At 48.9% G+C, this 27,682-nt stretch overlaps 13 protein-coding genes and 1 non-coding gene across 14 annotated transcripts; 5 read left to right on the top strand and 9 right to left on the bottom strand.

The window, feature by feature from the left end:
- Positions 1–701: 701 nt before the first annotated feature.
- Positions 702–2,279, bottom strand: ATNIH1004_009708 (aldehyde dehydrogenase family protein; the record flags this gene model as incomplete). The annotated part of the gene is made up of 3 exons (XM_033574290.1): positions 702–1,792; positions 1,867–2,173; positions 2,223–2,279. The coding sequence occupies 3 exons, from the start codon at positions 2,277–2,279 to the stop codon at positions 702–704; spliced, it is 1,455 nt and encodes a 484-aa protein (XP_033422308.1).
- A 900-nt stretch (positions 2,280–3,179) lies between these two features.
- On the top strand, positions 3,180–4,029 carry fgaDH (chanoclavine-I dehydrogenase easD; the record flags this gene model as incomplete). Its single annotated transcript, XM_033574289.1, has 2 exons — positions 3,180–3,771; positions 3,833–4,029. 2 exons carry the CDS (start codon positions 3,180–3,182, stop codon positions 4,027–4,029), a joined length of 789 nt encoding a protein of 262 aa, XP_033422307.1.
- An 826-nt stretch (positions 4,030–4,855) lies between these two features.
- Positions 4,856–4,927, bottom strand: ATNIH1004_009706. Its single transcript has one exon. It is a non-coding gene; the product is annotated as a tRNA-Glu (tRNA).
- Positions 4,928–5,265: 338 nt separating this feature from the next.
- ATNIH1004_009705 (uncharacterized protein) lies at positions 5,266–5,998 on the bottom strand (the record flags this gene model as incomplete). The annotated part of the gene is made up of 2 exons (XM_033574288.1): positions 5,266–5,676; positions 5,744–5,998. 2 exons carry the CDS (start codon positions 5,996–5,998, stop codon positions 5,266–5,268), a joined length of 666 nt encoding a protein of 221 aa, XP_033422306.1.
- A 552-nt stretch (positions 5,999–6,550) lies between these two features.
- Positions 6,551–7,798, bottom strand: ATNIH1004_009704 (uncharacterized protein; the record flags this gene model as incomplete). The annotated part of the gene is made up of 3 exons (XM_033574287.1): positions 6,551–6,718; positions 6,791–7,359; positions 7,729–7,798. The coding sequence occupies 3 exons, from the start codon at positions 7,796–7,798 to the stop codon at positions 6,551–6,553; spliced, it is 807 nt and encodes a 268-aa protein (XP_033422305.1).
- Positions 7,799–8,602: 804 nt separating this feature from the next.
- Positions 8,603–8,922, bottom strand: ATNIH1004_009703 (uncharacterized protein; the record flags this gene model as incomplete). Its single annotated transcript, XM_033574286.1, has 2 exons — positions 8,603–8,741; positions 8,804–8,922. 2 exons carry the CDS (start codon positions 8,920–8,922, stop codon positions 8,603–8,605), a joined length of 258 nt encoding a protein of 85 aa, XP_033422304.1.
- Positions 8,923–10,272: 1,350 nt separating this feature from the next.
- Positions 10,273–10,745, top strand: ATNIH1004_009702 (uncharacterized protein; the record flags this gene model as incomplete). The annotated part of the gene is made up of 2 exons (XM_033574285.1): positions 10,273–10,392; positions 10,464–10,745. 2 exons carry the CDS (start codon positions 10,273–10,275, stop codon positions 10,743–10,745), a joined length of 402 nt encoding a protein of 133 aa, XP_033422303.1.
- A 413-nt stretch (positions 10,746–11,158) lies between these two features.
- MCM5 (MCM DNA helicase complex subunit MCM5) lies at positions 11,159–13,500 on the bottom strand (the record flags this gene model as incomplete). Its single annotated transcript, XM_033574284.1, has 4 exons — positions 11,159–11,651; positions 11,717–13,119; positions 13,177–13,303; positions 13,364–13,500. 4 exons carry the CDS (start codon positions 13,498–13,500, stop codon positions 11,159–11,161), a joined length of 2,160 nt encoding a protein of 719 aa, XP_033422302.1.
- A 541-nt stretch (positions 13,501–14,041) lies between these two features.
- ATNIH1004_009700 (uncharacterized protein) lies at positions 14,042–17,431 on the top strand (the record flags this gene model as incomplete). The annotated part of the gene is made up of 3 exons (XM_033574283.1): positions 14,042–14,261; positions 14,319–17,181; positions 17,236–17,431. The coding sequence occupies 3 exons, from the start codon at positions 14,042–14,044 to the stop codon at positions 17,429–17,431; spliced, it is 3,279 nt and encodes a 1,092-aa protein (XP_033422301.1).
- Positions 17,432–17,878: 447 nt separating this feature from the next.
- ATNIH1004_009699 (uncharacterized protein) lies at positions 17,879–18,217 on the bottom strand (the record flags this gene model as incomplete). Its single annotated transcript, XM_033574282.1, has 2 exons — positions 17,879–18,064; positions 18,125–18,217. 2 exons carry the CDS (start codon positions 18,215–18,217, stop codon positions 17,879–17,881), a joined length of 279 nt encoding a protein of 92 aa, XP_033422300.1.
- A 1,069-nt stretch (positions 18,218–19,286) lies between these two features.
- ATNIH1004_009698 (uncharacterized protein) lies at positions 19,287–20,277 on the top strand (the record flags this gene model as incomplete). The annotated part of the gene is made up of 2 exons (XM_033574281.1): positions 19,287–19,382; positions 19,441–20,277. 2 exons carry the CDS (start codon positions 19,287–19,289, stop codon positions 20,275–20,277), a joined length of 933 nt encoding a protein of 310 aa, XP_033422299.1.
- A 165-nt stretch (positions 20,278–20,442) lies between these two features.
- On the bottom strand, positions 20,443–21,021 carry ATNIH1004_009697 (uncharacterized protein; the record flags this gene model as incomplete). Its single annotated transcript, XM_033574280.1, has 1 exon — positions 20,443–21,021. The coding sequence occupies one exon, from the start codon at positions 21,019–21,021 to the stop codon at positions 20,443–20,445; it is 579 nt and encodes a 192-aa protein (XP_033422298.1).
- A 1,153-nt stretch (positions 21,022–22,174) lies between these two features.
- GSY1 (glycogen [starch] synthase) lies at positions 22,175–24,514 on the top strand (the record flags this gene model as incomplete). Its single annotated transcript, XM_033574279.1, has 4 exons — positions 22,175–22,639; positions 22,711–24,073; positions 24,123–24,318; positions 24,397–24,514. The coding sequence occupies 4 exons, from the start codon at positions 22,175–22,177 to the stop codon at positions 24,512–24,514; spliced, it is 2,142 nt and encodes a 713-aa protein (XP_033422297.1).
- A 711-nt stretch (positions 24,515–25,225) lies between these two features.
- On the bottom strand, positions 25,226–26,818 carry ATNIH1004_009695 (uncharacterized protein; the record flags this gene model as incomplete). The annotated part of the gene is made up of 1 exon (XM_033574278.1): positions 25,226–26,818. One exon carries the CDS (start codon positions 26,816–26,818, stop codon positions 25,226–25,228), a length of 1,593 nt encoding a protein of 530 aa, XP_033422296.1.
- Between the last annotated feature and the right edge of the window lie 864 nt (positions 26,819–27,682).

Raw genomic sequence — 27,682 nt, 5'->3', positions numbered from 1 at the left:
ACGTGCACTCTACGCGCTCGGTCGCAACGAGGGCTGCTCCCTCGCGGCGCTTCGGGGAATGTGCACATCATTTGATCATGAATCAGGATCTCCGTTCCATTCTTCGCACTGCTGGCCCGTATGATATTTGAAACATGCTGGGTCTTTGCCACCGCGGATCAGCAAGGTTGACGCCTACTCATTTGGCTATCAAATGTCCCCTTCCTATTTTTGTCGGGTTGCATTGGAAGTTAGCTTGCCTGGGTGCGTATTCGAGGTTTCTCGAGTTAGGCGACTTGGTCCCCATGGAGCTGGCTTAAGTCGATCTTAATGTTATCGTCGGTCCCTAGGATGGTGTAGCCTAGGGCTTATACCCTCTCAGGCACCGTCTATGTGTGCGCCTGTATTCTTCTCGATACACTTTGAGCTAGCTTACGGTTTGAGCACTAAAGGACCGACAGAATTGAGTATCTAGAGAGTCTATTTCGTTAACTCAATTTTGATTCCCAAAACGTGAAAAATTTTAGGCTATGCATTCTTGCAATTTTAACAGACTGTCCTACATTACTCCATACAACCCCAACATGGTTCGAGCCAACAGAATGACAATGCTGAGCATGAGTATCATCCTGTTCTCAAATACCATCCCGAGAACCAAAATATCGCGACTAACAGTTCAGGCTACCGTATGTTAGCGAAGATACCCAAGATGAAACGAGTTCTTACTTCACAAGAATAGATTTCGGCTCGGTATACGACTTCAGCCCATAGAGACCGAACTCACGGCCAAAACCCGATTGTTTCGACCCTCCAAATGGCACCTGATAATCCAACATAGAGACGCAGTTGACGCCCACGGTACCACTTTCCAGACGCGAGCTGATTCTCAGCGCCCGATTGATATCCTTGGTGAAGACCGCGGCGTTCAGCCCATACTCAGTGTCATTTGCCATCTGAAGGAAGTCCTCCTCATCCTTGAAAGTGCGCACGCACGCCACAGGACCAAATATCTCATTTTTGTACACAGATGCCTGCGGATCGGGGTTGTAGAGCACCGTGGGTTCGAAAAAGCAGCCCTTTTCACCGTGCCGATGGCCCCCGACCAAGACCTGCGTTTTGCCCGCATCCTCGGTGAAAAACGACTGCACTCGAGCCAACTGTGCCTGGTCCGCCAACGGACCATATTTCGTATCGGCGCTATGGGGATCCCCGATTCCGTCGGCTGCCGCCTTCATGCTCTTCACAAAAGCATCGACGAATTCCTCAGCAATGCTTTCCTGTACATAGATGCGACTCGCAGCGATGCAGACCTGACCTGTGTTTTTCGTGATGGCATCTACCGCCCACTTGACGGCGTTTTCTAGGTTGCAGTCTTCGAAGATGCCTGCCGGGGTTTTTCCGCCCAGTTCAAGCGTCACACGCTTCAAGTTACTCTCTGCGGCTGCTCGTTGGATCTTTTTCCCCGTCAGTCCAGAGCCAGTGAAGCTGATCTTCCGGATTTGGGGATGACGCGCAAGGAGCTCCCCCGTAGCACCTGCGCCGGTCAGAACCTGTACCACACCTGGGGGAAGGATGTCTGCGACGAGAGATGCGAATCGGAGCGCACTCAAGGGGCTTTTCTCGCTAGGTTTGAGGATCATGACATTCCCGGTTGCGAGTGCCGGTGCGGTTTTGACAGCAATCAGAGCCAGTGGGCCATTCCAGGGGAGAATCCCAGCACATACACCGAGAGGCTCGTGCTGAACAATCTTCAGGAATCCGTCGTCGGCGGGAAAGGTATCTCCGGCATGCTTGTCTGTCCAGCCAGCATAGTCTGATCCGCGTTAGCAAGTATTGTGTTGTGATTCATAAACTATTTGGGAGGCATAGGGATATATTTATACATACATTCAAATAGATCGGCTGCTAGTTGCACCTCGGCCAGTCCAGAGTTAACAGGCTTCCCCATAGTAACTCGATCCAACCAGGCGAGCTCCTCTTTATGAGCCAGCATCACTTGGTAGATGCGCATCAGAGCCCGTCCTCGTTCTTTGGCTGTAAGGCCTGCCCAGGATTTGCTGCGAAACGCAGTTTGAGCACTCGCTACTGCACGATTGACATCGTCTTCAGCGGCATATTGGAGCTTATCAGTAACGAGGCTCCCATCGACGGGACTATAGACGGAAACCCGTTCCGACGAGCTTGAATCTGTATACTATTCTTGACTCAGTTTAGATACGTCACGAGTATGGCATGAGACCAACCTCGCCGTTGATGAACAGCTGAGTAGGGATCGGGAAAGCGTTCTCCGTGGTGGTCATTTTGATCGATGGAAAGGATCTGTTGTAGCAGCCCTATCTTTATTGTAGCTGCTGTCCACAGACTTATCATGCCTTCACAAACTATTTATCCCTCAGCTATGACACTGGCTTACTCTGCAATCCTTTTCGCCGATCCGATATCTCCGCGACTCATACCGAACGAGCCAACGACAACTTCTGCCCCGCCCAGCCCCTCACTTCTGGATCCACTGCATCAATGGCCTGATCATGGGGACGATCCCTCTTGGCTGCGTACTTGTTGCATAGATAGTGTCGGAGTTAGGTTGCCTTCGGAGTGGGTCAGAATAGATCTTGCTTGCTTGTTCTGAATCGGATTTCTGAATGTTGTGTTTTGCGAGAGACAAATACTTAGTACCTAGTTAGTTGAGCAAGGATTGATCATATCTGGTAGATTGCTCTGTTGGTAAATAAGTACACAAGTACATAAATACCCCGTGCATGCATGATTGTGATACAGCAATGCATAAAAACTGAGTTCTCCGTAGATGCCTCTATTAATTCGATACGTTTCTACTTGGAAGTAGAATACCCGGGATAATAGTCACCCTGGCTCCCCGTGTTCCACAGGTTCGTATAGCTGTTTAACGTAGATTGGAAAGGCCCAGATCTACTTAAACAGCATAAAGATATCCTCATGCAACAAATTCTCAGTAACCGCCTGCGGGAACACTGTTTGTATCAGAACTGAGGAAGGCCAAGGATTTGGATCTCGGAATCCCGGATGCGTGAATACATACAGCTACCAATCGGTCGGCGTGCAGATGAATAGGCATATCACGTCCTATTTGAGGAGAAGTCCCGTGAGTTAATCAGAAAACACAGCATCAGATAATCGAGCTTAACCTTCCCCTCTCCCTCCTTAAACTAAACACCATTATAATGTCCATGACATCCAGAATATTCACCATCACAGGCGGCGCATCCGGCATTGGTGCCTCAACAGCACGTCTACTCGCCCGACGAGGTGCAAGAGCCATTTGCGTGGGAGATCTCTCGACCCAGAACTTCCCCGATCTCACCGACTCAATCAAGAAAATCAACCCATCGACGGAAGTCCACTGCACCACTCTAGACGTGACTTCTTCGTCAGCCGTCGAGAAATGGATCCAGACTGTCGTTTCGACCTTCGGTGAATTACACGGCGCCGCCAACGTCGCGGGGATAATCCAGCCGGCGGAAATACGAACGACACCGAATATAAATATACTCAAAGAGGCCGACGAAGCCTGGAACCGGGTTCTCCGCGTTAATCTCGACGGCGTGTTTTATTCGACTAGGGCGCAGGTCCGCGCCATGAAGGACTTGCAGCCTGCGGATCGGAGTATTGTTAACGTGGCGAGTGTCGCCTCCATGATGCATCTCCCGCATGGATTTGCGTATGGTGCGTCGAAAGCCGCCTGTGCACATTTCACAGCCAGTGTGGCGAAGGATACGTTCCCGTTGGGGATTAGGATTAATGCGGTTTCGCCGAGTATGTTTCATTATTATTTTGGTTGTTGTTATTGTTGTTGTGGTCTATACTGATCTGCTAGCCGCCACGGCAACACCCATGTTGGGCAAGTTTCTCCCCGATGCAAAGACCGAGGACGACATACGCAAGGTGTGTAAACAGTATGGACTGCCGCTGGTCGAAGCGGAGGATATTGCTCGGACGATTGTGTGGCTTTTGAGTGAGGATTCGCGTCCTGTGTTTGGGGCGAATATCAATGTTGGGGCGGCGATTCCATAGGTATTGGATACTTGATTCTCGATAGGAGGGTAAGAAGAGATATAAATGAACAAGAAATGGAGCTGATTTAAAGGCTATAATTAATCCAAGCTAAAAACCTTATAAGCCTTTTCTTATTGATCACATCGGGGGTATCCTCGATCTTTGCACTGTCCAGGATGTCTATCACCTTGTTAGATGGACTACAAGCAGCCAGGGTGTACTCACATGAACAGACACAAACGGAGGAAACTTCTCGAGCTGATCATGTTTCGAAAGAGGCTCCCACATCGCGTAAGCCGTCCAAGTCCCTTGCAACTTCTATTCATTCAGTTCCGTCTTTCTCGATCTCGTCCACGCTGATTCCCTTCCCTTCTCTGCAGAGTGAATTGCATGCCAGAAATTCCTGCAAATCGTTAACAGAGAAGATGCCATGAATTAGTATAAATAGACTGCCATGACAGTATATATTAGCCCTAACTGAAGCCCAAGACCACCCGAATCACCCATTCATGCAAGATGTATATTACACAATCCATACACAACCCCAGCCATTAATCACCACATAAGTATTATGTATCAAGAATATACTAAAGAATACCTAATACTGGGATTAATAGTATGTCCTTGAACTAAGCCCCCCCAACGTGTGATCACCAGATCTACCCGACCCTTACCGACGTCAATCAACGGCCAAAATGTCTTACAAAGATTACTCACCATAATATAACACCTACATAATAGATACGTGAAGTAGAAAAATTCCATCAACAATCTACCACACTGTGAAATATTTCGCAATTACCTCGCAAATAGACAAAATAAAAATTTAAAATGAAAAAGATAATTCCGATGCGGGGAATCGAACCCCGAGCTGCTGTGTGAGAGACAGCGATGTTAACCATTACACCACATCGGATATTATTATGCTTCTTCCTCAAAGAATGCTCTATAAGCATTATGCCGCAATCTTCCATACACATAATTCTCCTGGCTCGAGTAATAGGGGATCATTTTATATAACAGGTTTGTGGTATTGCATTTTATAAATACTACCCTCGCATGTTGATATTAAGCTATATTTGCTCGTGAGCTTCCACTATTGACAACTAGATCTGCATCATGTACTTGAGATGCATGATCAAATCTAAATACAGAATATATTCACGTCCTAAAATTAATCTCCATCTCATCCTCCTAATCATGTCCTACACAACACACCCTTCCCCAACCAATCTACCTATATATAGGGATGGATCAGCTCCCATTGATCTTAATGAAAGTCCTCGACTCCCCCTCCTCCAACTCCTTTCCAGTCTGCGGATCCTGACTATTCGGTCCCAAGAGACGGAAAAACCAGTACGGATTACCGAAACTCCCCACCTCGGCCTGCTCATACTTAATGCCCCATTCAGTGACGTTATGTGCACCCAGGAAGATCCCGTCCTGGGGTTTTCCATCCACTGTGAGCCGATACGCAAGCACAGGGTTGCTATACTTGTCCTCCAGACCGTACATCAACGGCGCCGAGTATGGGATATTAGCTACTCGAACGCTGCGCCAGTCGTATCCGCTCACGCCGTAGGGAACCCAGGCTTCGATGGAGTTCGAGGCGTCGTTGCATCGGAGGGGGTTTTTGGCGATGTCGTTGCGGTGGGCGATGGTGATCTTTTGATTAATATGTTAGTTTTATCTACCATGGAATGATGGAGGGTGTGAGGGATATGTGAGTTACATAGCCCTGATGAACTCCGTTATCACCCGCAAGAATCCGATACACAGCACTGCTGCCGTATCCCTCAATACTGCAGGGTTCGTTGGACGCCGTGCTATTCACGCATCCATTCACTTCGATGGTCCAGGGACCGGCAATGCCCCTCGAGGCATCGTAACCCGGTAATGCCGCGCAGCCGCCTTCCAAAGGGACGATGCTGACTGACTTGGCAACGGCAGTGCCGAGGAGGGAGAGACCAGCGAAAAGAAGGGCCATCATATATAATTATCTATGTGATAGGAGACTAGACAAGAAAGAATGAAAAGAGAAGAGTAAGGGGAAGGGGATAATTTATAATAGTTGGATTATGGTATTATCCTTCTACATTGGGAAAGGGTTGGCAACCTTGTAGGCTACAGTCGCTTCCAGGCAGTACGGAGTTAAGTGCGTGGTTGAATCCTTTCGAAATGTCCGATTTGGCCCTGACTTTGGGGTCTGGAATCCTCATTTCGGGGTGGTAGTGCTAATTAATGGGCGCATTTTTAGTTCTATGGTAGGCTAAGGATGACTATTTGAAATGTTGTGGGAGTTAGCACTGCTGACGCATTTCAATTAAATATCTTGACCTGGGTGAATTTATTATTTTTATTTTTTATTCCCATTTTATCTTCTTTTCATTCTCACTTTTCATTCTTTCTCTCTTTATTCCTTTTTTCTGGTTTCTACCAAGTCAATCCATATCTAGAGGAATTATAGCTAAGCATTTCTACTGGCCCTAACAACCAGTCCTGTGTTTCAAGCCTGCTCTAATTGACTACTTTACAAAGTTTAACATCTCTCAAACGGACTACGGTATCGACGAAAAACATCCAAAGGCTGAGCTATTCCCAGAATATTCTCCAGTAAGGCGCCATAATCCCAGCCCAACGCCGCAGCAGATATAGCCGTCAAGCCCGCCTGATCCTCACGTCCGGGACGACCGGGACCAGTCATATTCTGTAATGGTTCAGTTAGCCTCGCATGCACGTTCTTATAAATACAGACAGCTATAAGCATGAACTGACTTACCGGCTTCATATTGATATCAAAAAGAGCGAATCGGGATCCCTGGTGGAACCGCCGTACATCGATCCGGATGGGGGCAGTTGCCCTGATAAGCTGGGCTACCCGTTCAAATTGACGCATTACATCGCTGTAGGCTGGGTCTTTCATTTCTTCGTCGGTGATAACTCGAGAGTTGGTGGTTACTGCGACGACGCCGTTATACGGAGCAACCCCCTCCACATGATTGAACCGTATCACTGGTGTCATACTCCAGTGCTGAGGTCGGCTCGAGGAGGGAGACTTCACGGTGATTGTGGCCTCGTTACCAGCGAGGAGCTCCTCTATCATGACCAGTGGAGATTCTACAAGTAGGGCCTCCACATGGGCCTTCAGGTCTGTGGGATTATGGCATACTTTGACGCCGTGACTGCCCCGGCCGCGAACTGGCTTCCCGACGATGGGATATTCATCCATAGAGGACAGTAGCTTGTCAAGGTTGTCTGATGTCGTGACCAACCAGGAACGAGGTATGACAAAGGTACCCAGGCCCTGGAGTTTGTCGTTTAGATAGGCTTTGTCATCACAGTTCTTCACTAGACAGGGAAGTTGGCCTACTATGGATATGCTCCTGGCATAGGAATCCAGTTTTCTTGAAATCTGGAGTGGATGGGATGAAAATAAGACCGTATTGGCCCATATATGAGTGGCTCTTCGCTGGACGGCGGCGGATATGCCTTCTTCGGTATCAGGGAAGCACCAACCTTCGTGGGTAGATTCATGTGGTGAGGCGCTTGGAGTGATGACATTGATGCCTTTTTTTCGTAGGGTGTAAGCGATATCAGCCCCTGAGTCCTGATATCCTGTCTGTAGTGAGCATGTGGATCTTGCAGATTTGCATTGAGATGTAACCAAGATATAGCTTGGGCCCTGGCTCCCTTAAGAATTAGATAACCTGTACTTACCACCCAACTTGCGAGGTTTCCGGGCACCATTGATGTCGGGGGTTTCGATATCCTGGAAAAGCACCGCCATGGTCGGGGAGGCATGAGTGGACAGATGTCTATTCAGTGAACTTCCTGCGATGGAACTCAGAGAACGGGACGAAGCGCGCCTAGAGGTGCGGAGGACAAAACCCGACATGATGCTGAAGATGGTATTCCTGTGATTGATGGAATTGTGGATTGCCTATCCCAGCCAGGTGGAATAAGACAATCAAAATAATGAGGAGAGAAGACGTATGTGAAGGATCGCATTAGCCAAGTGGATCGATAGCCCTAGTCCAACGGAGTCTCGCCGTATCATCATCGACGGACATTGTTGAATGTCTAGTCCATGTGGGGATTAATCTTCTATATCATAGGTTATTAACAGGTGCTATCTGACATTGACTGAGAGCTAGAGAATTGTCAATATCGATTGGTAATCGTGTGAAGGGTCTTATAGCCCTAATCTCGTGTAATCGATTGGACTGGTTTGAATAAGAAATGTTAAAAAAAAAAAAAAAAAATTAACAGACCAGCTTTGGATCAATCTATATGATAGTAGTTGCCTCCAGCAAAATAAAACTGGTAACGGGACCTTGGAATGTGGATATGAGAACCCTATTATGACGACATAGCATGACGATCATGGCCTTGGATATAAAGCCCAATCAATCCATACCACCACACAAAGGATTGAATATAAATCATTGAGGATATGTAGGGGGAAAAATTACTACGTCCCAGCGAAAGCACAAGGAAGCCATCATTGGCTCAGGAAACTGGTACAAAGTATCCAATTCAATCCTTGGTTCACATAACTACTGCGTAAACCTTACCAACGACGACCAGGGGCTCAGCTATCGCAAAGATCACCGCTGAAAACACCCACAAACTTCCCGATATCTTCGAGAAAGAGGTTCGCATGTGGGTATTCGAAGAGGAGATCCAATTCCCCAAGCAGTCGAGACACCATGCGCAACTCTGCGACAACCCTATATACTGACACAAGTCAACGACGTATATGAAAACATCAAATATCTGCCGATTATCAAACGGCCCACGAATGTGATTGCCGATCCGGATTTGAAGACCGTCGTCCAGGACGCGACGCTGCTCGTTTTCAACCTCTCGCATCAGTCTATCGCGAAGACCCTGGATCAAATCAAGGGACATAATCTGCCGTATGCATGGGCCGTCTACTGTATCAAGGGGATCGAGGTCTCGGATGGAATGGTGACGTTGTAGACTGAGTTAATTATGAAGAAACTGGGGGTGTACTGCGGGGTGTTATTTGGCGCGAACATCGCCGGTGAAGTCGTTGCGGAGAGATTCTGCCAAACGACCATCGGATATGATCCTACTCCTCTGGATTTGAAGGATCCCAATGGCACTTCATCCCGAGATAATCATCATCTCGAGCCCATGCCACATGACTATCCGCGTGTGGACTAGAGCTTACTCGAGCGGCTATTTGAACGGCTGTATTTCCTGGTGCATTGTGTTCGTGATGTCGCTGCCGTGGTATTGGGCGCGTTGAAAAAAATCGTGGCTCTCGTTGCGGACTTCTTGGTGGGAAAAGGATAGGGAGAGAATGGGAAGGTGGCGATCATTTGGATCGGGATCCTAGAGAGGGTGCAGTTCGGACGATACTGGTTCCCTATGTCGGTGGATGAGCGAATATTCGCTGAAGAGAGCGCCAGAATGGCCGTTCTGGTGGTCTCATGTAAGCATCTAGTGAATGGGCTATCAGAGAATGCAGGATAGTTAGTGGCCAATCCCATAGAAAAAGATTAGGATAAGGCTGTAGCTCGCTCTGTCCTTCCTCTTCAGCCGACTCATCTAGACCTAACCGTATAATTGCCCTGCACTCACTACCTGCTATGCCCATGGAATTGTCCTTTCAAGCGTGAATGATTCAATCAATAGTCATCATGGTCATCATGACTAGAATGGCCGCATTGAGTATTTAAGGTCGTTCCTTCTCCAGGACTTTTCTTTCAACCTCTCTCATCACTATACTACATATTTGGCTCTCTCTTCAAATAACGAAAAACCAACAAAACATCCTTTTTTATTGGTTTATATATACCTGGCCTGCTCAGGTCTCGCTATATACCATGGCGCTTCCGTAGATGCCAGCGACGACAGGCTCACAGAACTCGACAGGCGCACGTCGAGTCGAGCCAGAGATGCCCCTGGCAAAGGCATCAAAGCTCGCTGCTCCAAGCGAGTAAAAGATAGAAGCCCCTCTTCCCATCCCGCGAAAAGAAGAAAGCGGATGGGCGAGTAAAGCACAGAGAATTATCGACGCGCCAGATACGACGGGTGCACCACGATCACGCCTCGAAAGGAGGCACTCCGCTACGCCAGTGATGTATTCACCGCATAGTTCGCGGCCCTAGAAAAGAACCATCATATTTTCCGGGCCGACGGATCAGAACTGCGGAGTAACGGAGGCACCAGCGCGAGCGTGGTCTACAGCGTCGCCCCCGAGATCGAACGGTATGTAGATCGAGGGTAATTATGAGTGTCACGGATCTAAAAGGGCCCCACAACCTGGAGCTCTTTGCCACCGGCACGGCTTTGCGCACCGCGCTGACCAGAGTCCGAGGAAAAAGTGCCGTGCTCACGCTCTTCCAAGTTGTGAGCGTCTTCTCGGATTCCCAGCGTGCCTTTCGCAGGCTCCAGGACTCCGCTGGTTCTGATGTATCCAGTCGAGATGCCGCGATAGGGATCTCGTCGAAATGGTGATTGCCCTCGCCCACAGCCTAGTCACCCTAGGAATCGAGGTCGAAATTCACTGGATTCCAGGCCATATTGCCCATCCTGCGCATAAACCGGCGGATGCGATGGCCAGAGCGGCTTCGAACCATGGAGCCCTATATGCTGAGGGCTGGGCGGTGAAGACAAGTTTGGATGATACGGAGCAAGTTATGGACTCCTGTTTCTTGAAGCTCAGAGAGGGCAACCCGATTCGAAGGCTTGAGGAGCGATGAATTAGGAAATTAGCATGTAATTCCTGTTTCTTTTTTTCTTTTTTTCTTTTCTTCTTTTTTCCTTCTTTTCTTCTTTCTTTTAAGCGTATTCTGTATTCCTGGCGCGGAAATTGATGACACATTTGTCCTCATGTTCTACGCATGTGCCTTGTGTTTTGTATTATATTGCGGAGAATCGGATCCTACATCGTTGTTCTTCTTTGGATGTCTTCAACATTATCATTTGTATGGTATACCTATGGTTCAGGTCAAAACGCCGTCACGCCGTTCAGCTCGCTGTGTCCGAGTCCAGTCTAATAGTAAATCCTAGGGTCGAATGAGAAATTTAGCGCCCCTGCCACATAACACGACATCCGGCATCATATAATCAAGAAGGGAAGGCAGGTAGAAAGAAAGAAAGAAAGAAGAGAGAACTAAACTCCGTGCCGGTACACTTGGGATCCACCTGAACGGATACGTATGGTATCTCTCCGCTGAAGAACCATAAGGGCCCGGCTCAAAGCTTGTTCGCTGTAGCCTCTTCCATCGACGAATTCACGCCGCAGAGTCGCTAAACTGGTGCTCCATCCGATGGGAAGTCGGCGTTTCATCTCGTCTTCAACTTTGCTGACTTCTTCCATCATCTCCTTGCTGCCTTGACCCTCGCCCTGGGTGACTGCATCCATGGTCGAGGCCAGGAAGAGACGAATGGCCTCGTCAACATGTGTTTCCGTAGCAACGGGCGACAGGCTCAACTTGGCCAGCGACTCGGTTATACGAACAATGGCTTCAAGCTGACGCACCGTAATAGGGATCGATGAACGGTTGTTGGCGTCCAGTTCGGCACGGTGAACTTGCTTTCGGATGGAGACGAAGTGCGAGGATAGTTTCTCGGCGGCTTCCGGAGACAGACGAGGGGCACAGCGACTGGTATTATGTTAATTTTCTTTTTCTTTTTCTTTTCTTCTGTTAAGAAAACGGGTAGTACGTACGTCCGGCAGTAGCTGATATAGCGTTTCATCGTGTTCAAGGGGATTTCCGCCTCTACTTGCTCTTCCACACCTCGTCCACCCATGTGCACGCCCATGACGTGTCGCGCGATGTTTTCATCACGGCTTCGATCGTGCTCGTCGCGAACGATGAAGATCATGTCGAAACGGGACAGGATCGTGGTTTGGAAATCGATGTTCTCGCCAGGAGATTTCAGTTCGTCGTATCGTCCGAATATGGGGTTTGCTGCAGCCAATACGGAAGTTCTCGAGTTGAGAATCGTTGTGATACCGGCCTTGGCAATCGAGATGGTTTGTTGTTCCATAGCTTCGTGAATGGCGACTCGGTCTTCGTCTCGCATCTTGTCGAACTCATCAATACATACCACACCCCCGTCGGCAAGAACCATTGCTCCGCCTTCTAGGTAGAACTCGCGCGTGGCGGCGTCTCGTTGTACCGACGCGGTCAATCCGGCTGCCGATGAACCCTTACCGGACGTGTAGATAGCAATGGGGGATACCTTTTCTGTAAACTTGAGCAGTTGTGACTTCGCGGTACCTGGGTCACCGAGAAGTAGCACGTTGATGTCTCCACGAAGCTTCATCCCGTCTGGGAGGATTTTCTTCGAGCCACCCATGAGCAGACACACAATGGCCTTTTTGATATCCATGTTCCCATAGATGGATGGTGCAACACTGCGAGCGAGAGCTTCGTACAGATCAGGTCGACGACTGATTTCCAAAAATTCTTGCTCTTCTTCTTCCGAGAAGATGGCATTGCCTTTCACAGTCTGATCGAAGTCGGTGCTAATGCCAACCGCCCGCAGATACGGGTTGCGGAGAGCCACCGCGCCGTCTTTCTTGCCACCTTTAGCTTGATAAATGGAGAAGATGCCCATTACCGTGCAACGGGAACCAGGCACGACTCGGTTTGCCAGGTACCGATCTGCGGAAATGAGGACGTGACGTGGTAGCTCACCCACCGGGACCTGGTCAGGGGCTTCCTGAAGTTTCAAAATCTGCTGGTCGACGAACTGACATTTATCGTGGGAGATAACGTAAGGGTCCAGTGGGCATCGTTCGTCGGTGTTCTCACCGGGCAGCTTCTGTCGCCCACAAATTCGAGGTAGTGAAAGACCCGCGAATCCTCCCTCGACTCGAAGATTCTCACTATGATCGCAGTTCTTGCATCGAATGTGGACGGTCGTCGCCTTCGAAGAGATTGTGGATGCGCCAATGATTATACCAGGAATGCGCACAAGGTGAGAGATATTTGTCGCATTCAAGTCACGGATGGAAATATGCGATGCAGAAGAGTGGAGCAGGAGCTGGTGCGGTGGGAGTATAATGTCCCTTTGGGAGGGATAAACGATCCTTTGAGTACATTGCTGAAGAGCTGCCTCGAACTGAGATGACCAATGCATGTTAGAATGAATGCCAATAAACTAGAAGACAATACTCACAAGGGGAATGATATCTGCAGGCTCGGTAGTAAGTTTGTGTGCAAGCTCCTCATTGTAGGAAATTAAGTGGGCAATATCAATGTCGCAGTAATATTGCTTAACAAGGACGTTCTGTCGCAACTGGTCGCTACAAAATTAAAATCAGCACTTGATAAGGCGTCCGACCCGTAGGGTAGACTCGACATACCGATAGACGAATGCATTGTCCAGCTGAAATTCTAGGACGAATTCTCGCAGTCTCGTCTGGATTTGGGTACGAGACTCTTCTGCACCATCTGTGCTGGGAGCAAGCACGCTCAGAGTATAGGGGGTGCGCCTGTCCATGACGAAGACTACAATGCGTTTGAAGGCGAAAGGGTAATGTGTGGGCGTTGGATGTTAGTGCCTCACAAGGAGTCGATCGATCTTCGGCGAAGGACTTTTGCTGGGGAACGCGAACCGGGCGCGTCGCGTAGAGCGATACGCGTTAAGTGGTTTTGGCCTCAGGCAGAAAACTCCCGCAGTCAGAGCCTTAGGCCAGATATCCGGAATATCTAATATCCGAGGCCCCGACTGGCCCTTTTACTCTGTGGCCTTGGGCCCTGGCGCCTTACCAGATCAGTTTGAGCTCTGATGCTCTAAAACGACCAAATCCCCGTATCAATTGGGCATCTGGTGACGTTGCAGATTGTTCCTACTTTGCTGTCCTCGTTCTTGCCCAGACACTGTCTTCCCAGTATAGTGGGGTTGTATTGATCGGTTGCAGCTGCTCCGATTTGCCTTACAGAAAGTTGCTCCATACAGCTTGTCCACCTGTCATGTTTGGATGACGTGTTCCCCAAAATAGTACGGTGGCTGTCCGAGTCGCCAATTTGGTATCAACGAGATGTCTTCTGTGAGCCCACGGAAATCAATTGAAAGTGTAGCCTCGGGAGCCTCTACGCCGTCCTTATCGCAACATTCCTTTAACCCAATTGAATCCCCCCGGATACCCGTTCAGAGATACCCCCTGAGACGAGCATCGACCGCGAGTTCCGTCGCAAGCATTGGAGGGATCCTTGATTCTTCTCCACGTCATGGATCGATAGCGGAGTCAGGACAAAACGGTGCGTTTTGACCAGTCCGCCCCGAGTTCTGAGTTACTGACATGTGAACCCGCGCAGCTATCTCTACCCTCCTCCAGCCTCCGATCGTCCGCACGGGATTGATTCCTCATTCTTCAGTAGCATCGTTCGGATACAAACCCCCTAGCTCCCGCGATATTCCCCCGGTGACGTTGACAAATATTCCTCATGTGGATTCTAAGGTGTTCGCGCCATACCTTTCACAAGTTGGATCATTGTATGATGTATTCCAACAGGCTAAGGAGGGGACGGGCGATCAGGATTCGCAGCTAGCGCGGGCTGGTAAAACTTTTCCAAAGCCAGATGAATACGAGTCTTTACTTTCAAGATCCCGAGAACGGCGACTATCCGGCGTATCGGCCAATTCTCGCGCGACTTCACCGTACGATACCAGAGGTAGGAGACGGTCATTTGCTGGTCGGGGTCGCGGCCAGGCTATCACCCCTCTCTCTACGATTCCTCCGGTGTATTTCGAGGATGATTTCCATCTTGAGAACCCTCGGACATTCGATATCGTTTCGGAAAAGTCTGAAGTTGTCACGCCGCCGAAGACCCCAAGCAAGGACGATAAGCCAGAAAGTGTAACCGTGGCTGAGCCTGTCCGAACAGGTAGAAAGGCACTCGCTACAAACGCGATTCTGCAAGAGAAGCTTTCGTGGTACATGGATACCGTGGAAATCCACCTTATCTCGTCGATCTCCACTGCTTCAAAGTCGTTCTTCACCGCTTTAGGATCGTTACGTGAGCTACATTCAGAAGCGGCTGACTCGGTGAAGCGGATTCAGATTCTGCGAAAAGATCTACAGAAGATAGACCGGGAAATGGCTCTGGGTGGGTTGAAGATTGTTAATTTGCGACGTCGACGAGAGAACGTCAGAATGCTCGCCGATGCGGTGTCACAGCTCAGAGATGTGGTCCAATCAGTCTCGCGCTGTGAAGAGTTAGTTGATAATGGGGAGATTGAGGAAGCTGCAGACAGCCTTGAAGAGGTGGAGAGGCTGATGGCCGGCGACTATGTCCCTGATGGTTCTACCAAGAACGATGAATCACAAGAACCACCCCGGAAAGCTATCGATCTGAGGAGACTCAAGGCCCTTGAAGGGGCATCGGATGATTTGTCGCAATTACGATACCGAATTGGCACAGGTTATGAAACGCGCTTCTTGAATGATCTTCTTGAGGATTTGAGGCAGCATATCGAAAATGTACCACTGGACACAACACTCCAGCGTTGGGGCGCCTCGTTTCAACGACAACGTGGGGCTCAACGCTCCGGTGCTGCTTTCTCTCCAGCATACATGTCATTTGATGAGGAATTGAAGTTGAAATTACGTGTGCATCTCACAGGACTTGCTCGCGCACGCCATACGACTCCAGCGGCTACGTCTTTCAAGACTGCGGTTCTAAGGGAAATGAAGAGTCTTATCCGTAAACACATGCCCAGTTCCAGTGACGATGATAACGAGTCAATGGTTTCAGTTTCCACCCAGAAATCGCAACAGATTAGCCAGCAAGAGAAATCAACAATCCTTGCTCGCAACCTTCGCGCGATGGATGCCGAGGACTCTTACGTCATGGTTGCCCGTGTCTATACTGGTATCAGCGAATCGTTGCGGAGGCTAAGCGTACAAGTGAAGGTCCTCCTTGATATTGCCAGTGGATTGGGTAACCCGCCCTCCCCTGGCATTAAGTCTCCCAAGACTCCTGGTCCGCAGGCCGCAGAGAACCTGGAGGCTCCCAGATCAGACCCACAGCTGGAGGCAACTGTGGTTGCGCAGGACGAAATTCTGCAGGTTCTGGATATGTCCAGCCTTCTAGGGCAGGCTGTTGATATCGCGCAGTCACAGATAAACAAGGTGTTAAAAGTGCGGTCCGAGCAGACCTCTCATCTACCAAAAGAGGACTTTCTTAAGTACTTTACACTCAATCGGCTCTTTGCTGATGAATGCGAGGCGATCTCTGGACGAAGTGGCACTGCTCTAAAGACTTTGGTGGGTAACCAGATCCGAGACTATATTACTCGGTTTGGCGATATCCAACGCCATCGTATTGTCGAGGTAATGGATTCCGACCGATGGGATGCAAAGGACTTTGGTGAATCCGAAAGCACCACTCTGAAGCGAATTCTCGATGCGAGCACCATAGATATTGAACCCTGGGTGGAGATTTCAAAAATTTGGTTGCCTCGGACTGGCAGCAACGACAAGTCAGATGCTACGACTGTCAACGGCTCCGGAAAGGATAAAATCCGGAGTGCTGTCATTGATGAGCAAAAGTACATTCTCTCAGATAGTGCGATAGCGATGATGAAGAGCATCGAAGAATTCCAGTTCCTTATGGCGAACATTCCTAGCATGATCCAGGAAATTGCTCCTGGGCTCCTGGAGACGTTGAAACTGTTCAACTCGCGATCCTCCCAGCTGATTCTGGGTGCCGGAGCCACTAGAAGTGCTGGACTCAAGAATATCACAACGAAGCACCTAGCTCTATCTTCTCAAGCACTCAGTTTTATTATTGCACTAGTGCCGTACGTCCGGGAATTTGTTCGTCGTCACGCCCCGGGCAGCTCTTTGATGGGTGAATTCGATAAGGTTAAGCGACTGTGTCAGGAGCATCAGTCTGGCATCCATGAGAAGTTGGTTGACATAATGAGCTCTCGATCCGCTGTACACGTAAATTCCATGAGGAAGATTGACTGGGACGCTGACACTGGCGGCAACTCTGTCAATCCCTACATGGAGACATTGGCGAAAGAAACTGGCACACTGCATCGTGTGCTGAGCAAGCATTTGCCAGATATGACTGTTTCTATGATCATGGACCCTGTCTTTAGCAGCTATCGAGAACAGTGGACCCAGGCTTTTCAAGAAGTGACCATTAATTCGGACACCGGAAGACAAAGGTAGGATACCCACTCACTTCAGGATTTCAGTTTCATATATACTAAAGCGATTAGATTGCAACGGGATGTAGAATTCTTCCAGTCGAAGCTTAGCAAAATAGCCGGTTTTGGGAATCTAGGTGACTCCCTTCTTGACTTGGTCAAGCAAAAGAACACTGCGGCAGAAGCGCAGGAAACGGCGTCGACTGAAGGCGACTCATCGAAGAGCTCCCCCAAGGCCAGTGAGGATACCAAGGGCTCTCAGGAATAGCCGACGAGTTATAAGCATTTAATGGATTCTCGGCTAGGGCCATAATTTTCCAAGACCCAGCCAGTTATATACATCCTTCCATCTTGGATTATTAATCGCGGTGTTTGCCTCTGACCATATATTGCAAGGATTGTACAGCAATTTAGCGGATTTCAGGTTTCATGACCACCCAGACATATACTGGATTCTCTCGAAACTGTGCCGCATCTAGTTTTAGCGTATATAGAATAACTCTAGACTTTGTCTACTTTTCTCGAAATCATCGTCTACATCTTGTAAACGTACGAAACGTATATGCCATGATTCAGCATGGAATTGGCCATTACATATAATAAGGTAGTCTCGGCATGCAGCAGAAACCTCAAATCATAACATATTATTGTATATTGTACAAGCATTTCTAGAACACCGTTCCAGCCACCAAGTTTAATAGCAATATACCTCAGTTTATAACTCATACCCTATCGGCATTGCGAATACCTTGTTTTCTCGAAGAGCTTTGGGGCTATGGCCTCCCTTTCCACTACCGAACTGAGTCGGACTGGAGCTGCCTCTTCCACTGCACAAGTGATTTGCATTGAGACCTTCATCAGGAAGTTCCACTGTTCTATGAACGCGACCCAGTTCGGCTTTCTGAAAATGGTCTATAAGTTAGTGGACTGTAGTGTCCATGGACGAACAGAATATACATACTGCAGGGTTGATACCGTGGACCTTGGTGTCACCCGCTTGAATAGCGTTGTCACTCAGGGGGATACTGTCGTCGTAGTCTGCTCTGCGAGTCATGATTATGAGTTGAAATATACTCCGTAGAGATTATATTGTGACAATGGTTAGTTTCAGAGGGATTTGAGGTACAGATATCATGCATATCAGAGATCAAGGTACACAAGGAGAGGAAGATCGTGGCTGTTTATCTAGAATGTCGAACTCGTTGATATTTTTTCCGAGTTTAATACTCAAGGGACTCTTTGAAGTTCTTTATATAGCCTATCCATTCCCCTTATGATGGCATTACCCTCGTAAGTTCTTGGTTGTACTCGTGAATGCCCGACAGCATTGTGAAATCATTGTGGGGACCTCGAAAATGATGACTTCGTTCGCCTAGGTAAGGTATTGTTGAGTCTGACTTTATTGTACAGATCATGTCTGAAATTAGGAATTGACTGATAATACAGTGAATGAGAATTCTTATCCAATACAATAACAAAAAGTAAATTGATATCATCGTGTCTGGATTCTGATATGGTTGAGGAATGTGACTCAGGGGTGAAGAAGGCAGCAAGCTCATCGAACAGCTGCACGCAACCAGGTGCCTAATATAGGGAACGATATATCATTGACATCCTAGACCACGATAACTACCATACTTCCTTGGATGGTTTTCTTCCACTCATCTAGAATACAGGAGGAGGAAGTATTCAGAGGTGTGTGAACCCCGCACGTTAAGGCAACAACCTAGGATGCAGATCATTACTTTATCAAGGAAGAAAGGCAAACAGTGCAAACACGACAAACCCCCCCCCCCCCCCCCCCCCCCCCCCCCCCATGTTCTGTGATTCCGCAAAGCTGGTTCGCTGGAATGCTCCTTTTCATGGCTGTGCCGCACAGGTCCTCTGTTTAGGACTGTTTGCATAATTTGATATCCTATCACAAGGAAGGATGCGTTCAACGGTGCATATCAAAATGTTTGGCTTTAATTGGTTTGGACGGATTCTCCCTCCTTTATATGTCACTCACTTGCCAGGTCAAGATGAAGAAAATCTTCCTATGTGAAGACACCATCACTAAACATCCAGAATACAAATAGGATTATTGAAGAACACACGCTTCTTTTTAATTATAACACATGACCATGTCTACCATGAATGCAGTGGTTGTTCACACCCCTGGAAAACCTAATGTCCTCAAGGTCATACAGCGTCCTATTCCGCAGCCAACCCCGGGACAGGTCCGGGATCAAGGTCAAGGCATTCGGACTCAACCGGTCTGAAATGTTCACCCGACAGGGACACTCGCCCGTGTCGCTCGTGCAGTTCCCTCGCATACTCGGCATCGAAGCGGTAGGAGTAATCGATGCTGCTCCTGGTCTCGAGCACCAATTTCCTCTCGGCAGCACGGCAGCGACCGCCATGGGAGGAATGGGCCGCGTCTTTGACGGTGGGTACGCAGAATATACATGCGTACCGGCCAAACAGGTGCAAATCGTGAAGACAAAACTGCCATGGGATGTGCTGGGGGCCTTGCCGGAGATGTTGCAAACGGCATGGGGCTCTGTGATGAAGTCGCTTTCATTGAAGCCCGGGGACAGATTGCTGATACGAGGCGGGACGACGTCTGTCGGACTTGCGGTGGCGGCTATTGCGAAGATGCATGGGGCCTATGTGGCGTCAACGACGCGGAAGAAGGAACGTGAGGCGTTGTTGCGTGAACATGGGGCTGATGAGGTCTGGGTTGATGATGGCGCCATTGCGAGACAGATTGGTGAAAAGTCGGGCGAGTATTTTGATAAAGTGCTTGAGCTTGTGGGCACGGTGACTTTAGCTGATTCGTTGCGATGCGCCAAGAAGGGAGGCACGGTATCGATGACAGGTATTGTGGGTAATGAATGGCATCTAGAGAGAGTTAATCCGATGGAGTTGATTCCGTCGGAGACTAAATTGACAGTATATGGTGGTTCGGATGAGGATTTTATATCTACTCCTTTGAATGAACTGGTCAAAATGGTGGACGAGGGTAAGCTGAAAGTACGGGTTGGTCGAGTATTTAAGATGGAGGAGATCGTGGAGGCACATCAGTGTATGGAGGCGAACGAGGCCGCAGGGAAAATCGTGGTACTTCCGTGAATATTCCGAGATGTACTGAATAGCTGTTCTAGAATCAGTCTATTTCTAGTTGCCTTCCAGATGAAACCATATCCATACGCCTAAACACCAAGGTGAAAACACCAAAACAAGAAACCAAGACAGTGCGAACCATCCCATACTCCTTCACTCTCTTGGGTGTTCAGCTCAAAACCTGGAGGTAGCATGATTACGTCCGAGTCGTGAATCTTGCGCAGCACGCCCTGTCCTTTCAAGAAGCTCAAGAAGCCCCTGGTCAATTTGAGAACAGTTAGATAGGCGCCCCATGATTTGCTCAAGAAGCGCACGATCAGCCTCAGAAAACATAGATAAGTCCCCCATCGTTTTCTCAGCCAACCAGAAGGCTGGGCGAGATTCTACCGGTTGGTTGTACGAAGTTGGGCTCTCAGTACTGGATTCCGCGTCAGTACCAAGGACAAGAGATTCATCACTTTCACAAACGCGGTAGGGGTGTGGATTGGTCACAACTAGACGATAGCCTGTAGCATTTGCTGGATGTGGCCGAAGATAGTCAACGTCCGTAAGGCATGATGATACTCCACTTAGTGAGATGCCATGATAGTCTGGCGACGCAGGACGTGCAAACGGCTTTAAGGCACTGAGCCTGGATTGTGCACTGCGCAATGCCCCCTTTACGCGTTGCAGGAGCTCTTGCGGTTGCTGCAGTTGGTCCTTGGTAGTTAGTTGGATCAGGCCGGTGCGTCGCACCAGTGTGTAGAGAACCATTGCGAGGATCAAGTCCCTGTTGTTTCGAGCATGGAGCTGGGTCTACAGTCCCCTTTATATAGTCCTGAAAATTTCTCCTAATTCGACAATTGGAGGATTCCCCGAGGAATCTAGGACACGAAAACAAAGCCATTGAAACGAGGACAAAAAAAGATAAGCTACCGTGAGTCCTTTTACATGGTTGTGACGAACAAAAGTTGGCATGGGAGTATCTGATGTTTGGCAGTCGTAGGACGTAGCCATGATATCGGAATTTTCCACCTCATAAGTCGATAGAAATTTGCCACCAAGATATTTTTATCTAGTTGTCCAGCCATACTTGGTGTCTGTGAAGAGAAATGAAGAGGTTGATTGATGGATTGATTGATAACTAACTGTCCAGGGATGCTATGACGTAATGATCAGTTTAAATTCCCCATATCCACAGAACAATCAGAGGGACAGGAAAGTCTTTCGTTGCACTTCATTTGGACTCTCTATATCTGAATAAGAGCTCTCAATTTGCTTGACTGGTGGGAAATCCTGGCCACCTGTATTGCTTGAAGATTGACACCATTGCAGGGAAGAGATGCTCAAACACAATCCGTTCATCACGGATGGCCGAAAGGCAGCACAATCTATGCAGGAGTTTCATTTCGACCTCTAGGAAGATTAGCAACTGGTCGGATGATCATGCAATGTATTGGGCGACTGGGGTGGCCATTTGCTAGACAGCTTTGCAGTAGCATTAAGTCCGTGCAACACGCCATTTTCCCCTCTCTCCCTTTTCCTGCCTCGAATTGTTTCTCGTCCTCTTCCTCCCTTTGTCTTTTAATCCTGGGGTCATTGTCGAGTCTGGGGAGGAATCACCCGCTACTCATCCACCTTCCCCTACCATTGTGAGAACCTACAGATTACCTACCTTCTTCTCCGCGTGTACCTGGATACCCAGACAAGCCATTCTCCCGATTTTAGATTTCCCCGCCACCCCAATTCCCCCGCACGCGTACAAAGAAGAGCTGTTGAGTTTGCCTTGATCGCACCCTGTGTTTTTTTGTTGTCATGATTCTGTTCCTTTAGCTTTGACTTTTCAATCTCTGCTCTTACCTCATCTCTGTTATCTCAGTGGCTTGTGAACAGCTCAGGTTCTTGCGTTTCGCTCTCGACAGACTCCATGGCAACGGAATTGGAGGGTGAAGAGCCTCCGAAGAGAGATGTTCGTAACCACATGCTCTTCGAGGTGGCCACAGAAGTCGCCAATCGAGTCGGAGGGATATATTCAGTTCTCAAATCCAAAGCTCCAGTGACAACTGCAGAATATGGAGACAGATATACCTTGATCGGTCCCTTGAATCGGGCTTCTGCGAATGTTGAGGTCGAGGAGCTGACTCCCTCGAATCCTCGCATGGTCGAAACAATTCAGTCCATGAGGGATCGAGGCATTGAATTAATCTACGGTCGCTGGTTGATTGAGGGTGCTCCGCGTGTGCTTCTCCTCGATACAGGGACCGGTTATAAATACCTCGATGAATGGAAGGGTGATCTTTGGAACACCGCGGGTATTCCATCTCCGTCGGCAGACACGGAAACGAATGAAGCCATTGTGTTTGGATACTTGGTCGCATGGTTCTTGGGTGAAGTGCGTACAATCCCATGTTTCTTTCTGTATTTCACTGAAGATAGCTCGATTGCTGACAGGCAAAATTTCAGTTTATCGCCCATGAACGACGCCTTGCTGTGGTTGCTCACTTCCATGAATGGCTTGCAGGGGTCGCCCTCCCTCTGACGAAGAAGCGACATATGGATCTGACAACTATTTTCACCACCCATGCAACCCTTCTGGGCCGGTACCTTTGCGCCGGGTCTGTGGATTTCTACAACAATCTACATCACTTCGATGTAGATGCGGAAGCTGGTAAACGTGGGATTTATCATCGGTACTGCATCGAGCGTGCGGCTGCGCACACGGCAGATGTCTTTACAACTGTCTCCCATATCACTGCTTTCGAGAGTGAACACCTACTCAAGCGCAAACCAGACGGGGTACTCCCCAATGGGCTGAACGTGAAAAAGTTTTCTGCGGTGCATGAGTTCCAGAATCTGCACTCTCAGTCCAAGGAAAAGATCAATGACTTTGTTCGCGGTCACTTCTACGGCCACAACGATTTTGATCTGGGCAACACGCTCTACGTTTTTACCTCAGGCCGTTACGAATTCCGGAATAAGGGGGTGGATATGTTCATCGAAAGTTTAGCTCGTCTAAACCACCGGCTAAAGGCCAACGGGTCGAAGACCACTGTCGTTGCATTTATTATCATGCCTGCGCAAACGTCATCTCTCACTGTGGAAGCCCTCAAGGGACAGGCCGTTGTGAAGTCGTTACGTGACACAATTGGGATGATTGAACAAGGCATTGGGAGACGAATGTATGAGCGCTGTCTAGCGTGGAAGGAGGGAGACAATATGCCAGATGAGAAGGACTTGATGGCTAGCCAAGATCGAGTACTACTGCGCCGCCGACTCTTTGCCATGAAGCGTCACTCTCTACCCCCTATTGTCACGCACAATATGGCCAATGACCATGAAGATCCAATCTTGAACCAAATCCGCCGTGTTCAGCTTTTCAATTACCCATCAGACCGTGTCAAGGTGGTTTTCCACCCGGAGTTCCTTAATTCCTCCAATCCAGTGTTGCCATTGGACTATGAGGATTTCGTTCGTGGCACGCACCTTGGCGTGTTTCCGTCTTACTACGAACCGTGGGGTTACACGCCCGCGGAGTGCACGGTAATGGGGGTTCCTAGTATCACTACCAACCTTTCAGGGTTTGGTTGTTACATGGAGGAGCTAATTGAGAACTCATCCGACTATGGAATATATATTGTGGACCGTCGGATGAAGGGGGTCGATGACTCCGTTAACCAGCTGACTAACTTTATGTTCAACTTCACTTTGAAGAGCCGACGACAACGGATCAACCAACGCAACCGGACCGAGCGTTTGAGCGACCTTCTAGACTGGAAGCGTATGGGATTAGAATATGTTAAGGCTCGACAGTTGGCGTTGCGAAGAGGTAGTGCTCTTCTATGTATCTTTCTATTTGCTCTGCTAACTATCTCCAGCGTACCCGTCATCGTTTGCGAACTCCGAGGATTTCTATAATATCATTGGGGGAACCGAACAGAAGATATCGCGTCCATTTTCTGTCCCTGGTTCACCAAAGGATCGTTCGGGTGTGATAACCCCTGGAGACTTCGCATCTCTCCAGGAGGTAAAGGAAGGCCTGAGTACAGAGGACTATATCGCATGGAGGCTCCCGTGAGTGTTCCAACAATTTATTGTGACCGTCTATCCCATTGGAGCAGAGTCTTGCTAACAGGGTCTGCTCCATGATAGCTCAAACGAGGAGGAAGAGCCCGATGATCATTTCTTCCCACTTACTTTGCGCACGAAGAAATCCTCGGACGGACTCTCATCTCCGCTGGACCGGATATCGTTGAATGGTGATAGCTGATCATGTCTAATTATATGAGGGAGTTGAGATCGTGGTTTCAGCCGTGATCCTTATATGGCTTTCAGTCTTTATATCGCAGTCCTGCACGTGGATGACCACACTGATGCGTCATCCTTGTGATATCCGCGTTGCATTTGTTTTCTTTAAACTTTGCTATTTGAATGTATCCATTGTTGTGCTGATTGATATTTTCTTTCTTGGAAGAGATGCTAGATATATGCCAATATGCAAATCATTTATTTCGTTTGCATACTCATAGCTATCCCATAGGCAAAGTCCCTTGTTAGTGGAACTAGAGTTAGGCTCTAACAGGCTAATAAAACTTGATTGATTGATTGGTCATGCCCAGCTGAAACTCAACCATGCTTTGGATAGACAGCAAGAGAAAATTTCTACCAGTCTAACCTAGTTTATTAATTACTACTTGACGAAGGTATGTATATATGCCACATTTTTATATTATAGCTATAACAAGTTCACAGAACTCTTAAATCTAATATAGTAAGTAATAATAAAAACAACATACAATGAACGTTAAGACCATAAGATCAACATATGGTCTATCACATAAGATGATAACAAAGTATAAGTAGTTATCTATAAATTATCCCAGTTTTCCAACCAGGTCTCCTGCTCCGGATTGAATCCAGAGGAGCCCAGCCTTTGGACCCTGGGTACGTTTCTGTTCTTCCGTTCTTAACTACCAGCGTTTCAAGAAGGTGGGCAAGGGGCAAGACACATTCCAGGAGCCTCGGCAGCCGCTGTAACAGTTGTTGTAACAGTGGCTGTCGCAGCTGTAACGGTTGTTGTCGCAGTGGCGGGTGCCGATGGAGATACCGTAACGGTTGTTGTCGCAGTGGCGGGTGCCGATGGAGATACTGTAACGGTTGATATCGCAGTGGCGGGTGCCGATGGTGATACGGTGACGACCTTGGTGACGATTGATGGCTTGGTGGAGCCGGAGCCGGAGGAACCAGCTGGGGTCTTCGAGTCGGTTTCATCATCGTCGTTGTCGTCACCGGCGTTGTTCTTGGTGTCCACGCTAGCATCGCCGTTGGTCTTGGTGTCCACATCGGCGTTGTTCTTGTTGTCGGTGCTGGGGCTTGAGCCTGAGCCACCGTTATCACCGGTACCGGGGACAGGCTTGCTCTTTTCCGGGTTGGCTCCAGTTAACCAAGCAGTCAGGGTCTGCTTGGTCTCGACGCTGACGTTGACCTGAACATTGGTAGAACCAGAGAGGAAGATGATCAATTCCGTAGCGGCTCCCTTGGGCAAGGAGGCGGGGCTCTCTCCCTTCTGGAACTTGTCCAATGTCTCGCGAACACTAGGAGGGATGTTAGATCCCTTGGGGGTTTCGAGAACGTTGCGGACTTCGCTGGTAGCAGCTGCGTTGGCCTGGGTGTTCACGTTCACATTGACGTTGACGTCTGTCCGCTGGGAAACGTTGGCGTTCAACCAGTAGATGGTTGCCGCTTTCAGCTGACTATCCATGGGGGAACGAGGAGAGTTCACAAAGGCAGTGAGGTCATCCACGGTCTTCGAGGAGAGGGATGAGGAGGTTCCACCCTTGGCGGCGATGGTGAGGGCTTCTCTGACGTTGACGTTCATGGTGACAGTGACGTTGACGTTCACGCGCAGGATGATGTTGATTCTCGCCATGCCGGTGGAGGTGAATCGTCCAGAGGGAGTGACGAGGCGGTTCACCGGGGATGATGCACTGGGGACCGGGGGCACGGCGGCGCTGGAGGAGGCGATAGTTGAGTTTGCCGGGACCTTTGTGCTTGAAGCCACAGGGGTCGTCGATGAATGATGCGAAACCGTCGAGTTAGAGGCGCTGCTGGCAGCTCCTGGGGTGGTCGTTGACTGATGGCTGCTTGAAACACTTGGAGTGGTCGATGAATGAGAAACCGTCGAGATAGAAGCGCTGCTGGCAACTCCTGGGGCGGTCGTTGACTGATGGATGCTGGAAACACTTGGAGTGGTTGAAGAGTGAGAAACCGTCGAGTTAGAAGCGCTGATGGCAGCTCCTGGGGTGGTCGTTGACTGATGGCTGCTGGAAACATTTGGAGTGGTCGATGAATGATGAGAAACCGTCGAGTTAGAAGCGCTGCTGGCAGCTCCTGGAGTGGTCGTTGACAGATGTGAAGTCGTCGAGTTAGGAGAGGCACTGGAAACCTTTGGAGTTTCTGCACGAGGGCTGGCAGTGGTGAAAAGTGTGGTTGTCTGAGCCTGACTGGGTGTCTTCGAACTGGTGGCCACACTTGCGGCCACGAATAAGGCACATATGCCCCAGTTGAGCTTCATCGTGCTTTGGAGTATATATTATTTATAAAGACTTGTTGGATAGGTGGATATACTATGCCATGAATCCGCGAGAGGAGGGAGTATTTATATCTCTCCAACGCTAGGGATCTTGTCGAGCTGCTTTCTTCTCTTCTGAGCTGGGGAAAAATTGACTCTTTTTGAAACCGTGATAAAACATGTCTCGATGCGAGACCCTGACCCCATCCATGCTCCGGACAGTCAATGCGAGCATATTCTCTGCTAAGAGGTATCCTCTATGCGGCGAAACTGAATCATAAAGCAGTGCCTGAAACCAACTTGAGGCGTGGACGAGATCCTCGACTGCGGATCTTCTTGTACAGGGGCCCATGCTCCTGATAGCTCGAGGTCCTCCAATGGTTCATTCTGTAGCAGTGTTCCTTGGCACGGCTCGAAAGTTGGGTCCGCGGACGGTGGTAAAGTCTAATCTGCTGGTGCGTGCTTCAAAATAGGCTCAAGGTTTCAGCTATAGGAGGATAACGAGAATGAAACACGAGTGAATGGATGATACACCTCGGTACCACTGCGCAGTCTGGGAAGGTCTTTGCCTCTAACTACTTGTTCCCTTTTTGGAACATTAATGACTTCATCTGGTACATTCTGCTCGTTAGAAACTGTCCCATGGGGGGCACGACGATCAGGCAAAGGCGATTAAGGTTTGGCAGTCTTAAACCAGCAGTTCTGGTCTGGAACTCGGTAGGTTGCAGCATGCTTAATCGTCGCACTAGGGGTTTAGAACCCGTCTCGGGATTTCGGTATTACCGATCATGTGCTTCTACTGAAGTTTGTAGCTTCACTCCATCCCGAATACCAGTCCTACATACTAGTATCCGACACACCAATGAC

This window comes from Aspergillus tanneri (genome assembly GCF_003426965.1).
Source record: "Aspergillus tanneri strain NIH1004 chromosome Unknown AapTan_5_pilon_pilon_pilon, whole genome shotgun sequence".
NCBI classification, from domain to species: Eukaryota; Fungi; Ascomycota; class Eurotiomycetes; order Eurotiales; family Aspergillaceae; genus Aspergillus; species Aspergillus tanneri.
Note: the sequence above shows the minus strand (reverse complement) of the source record. Positions and strands in the feature narration are given on the sequence as shown.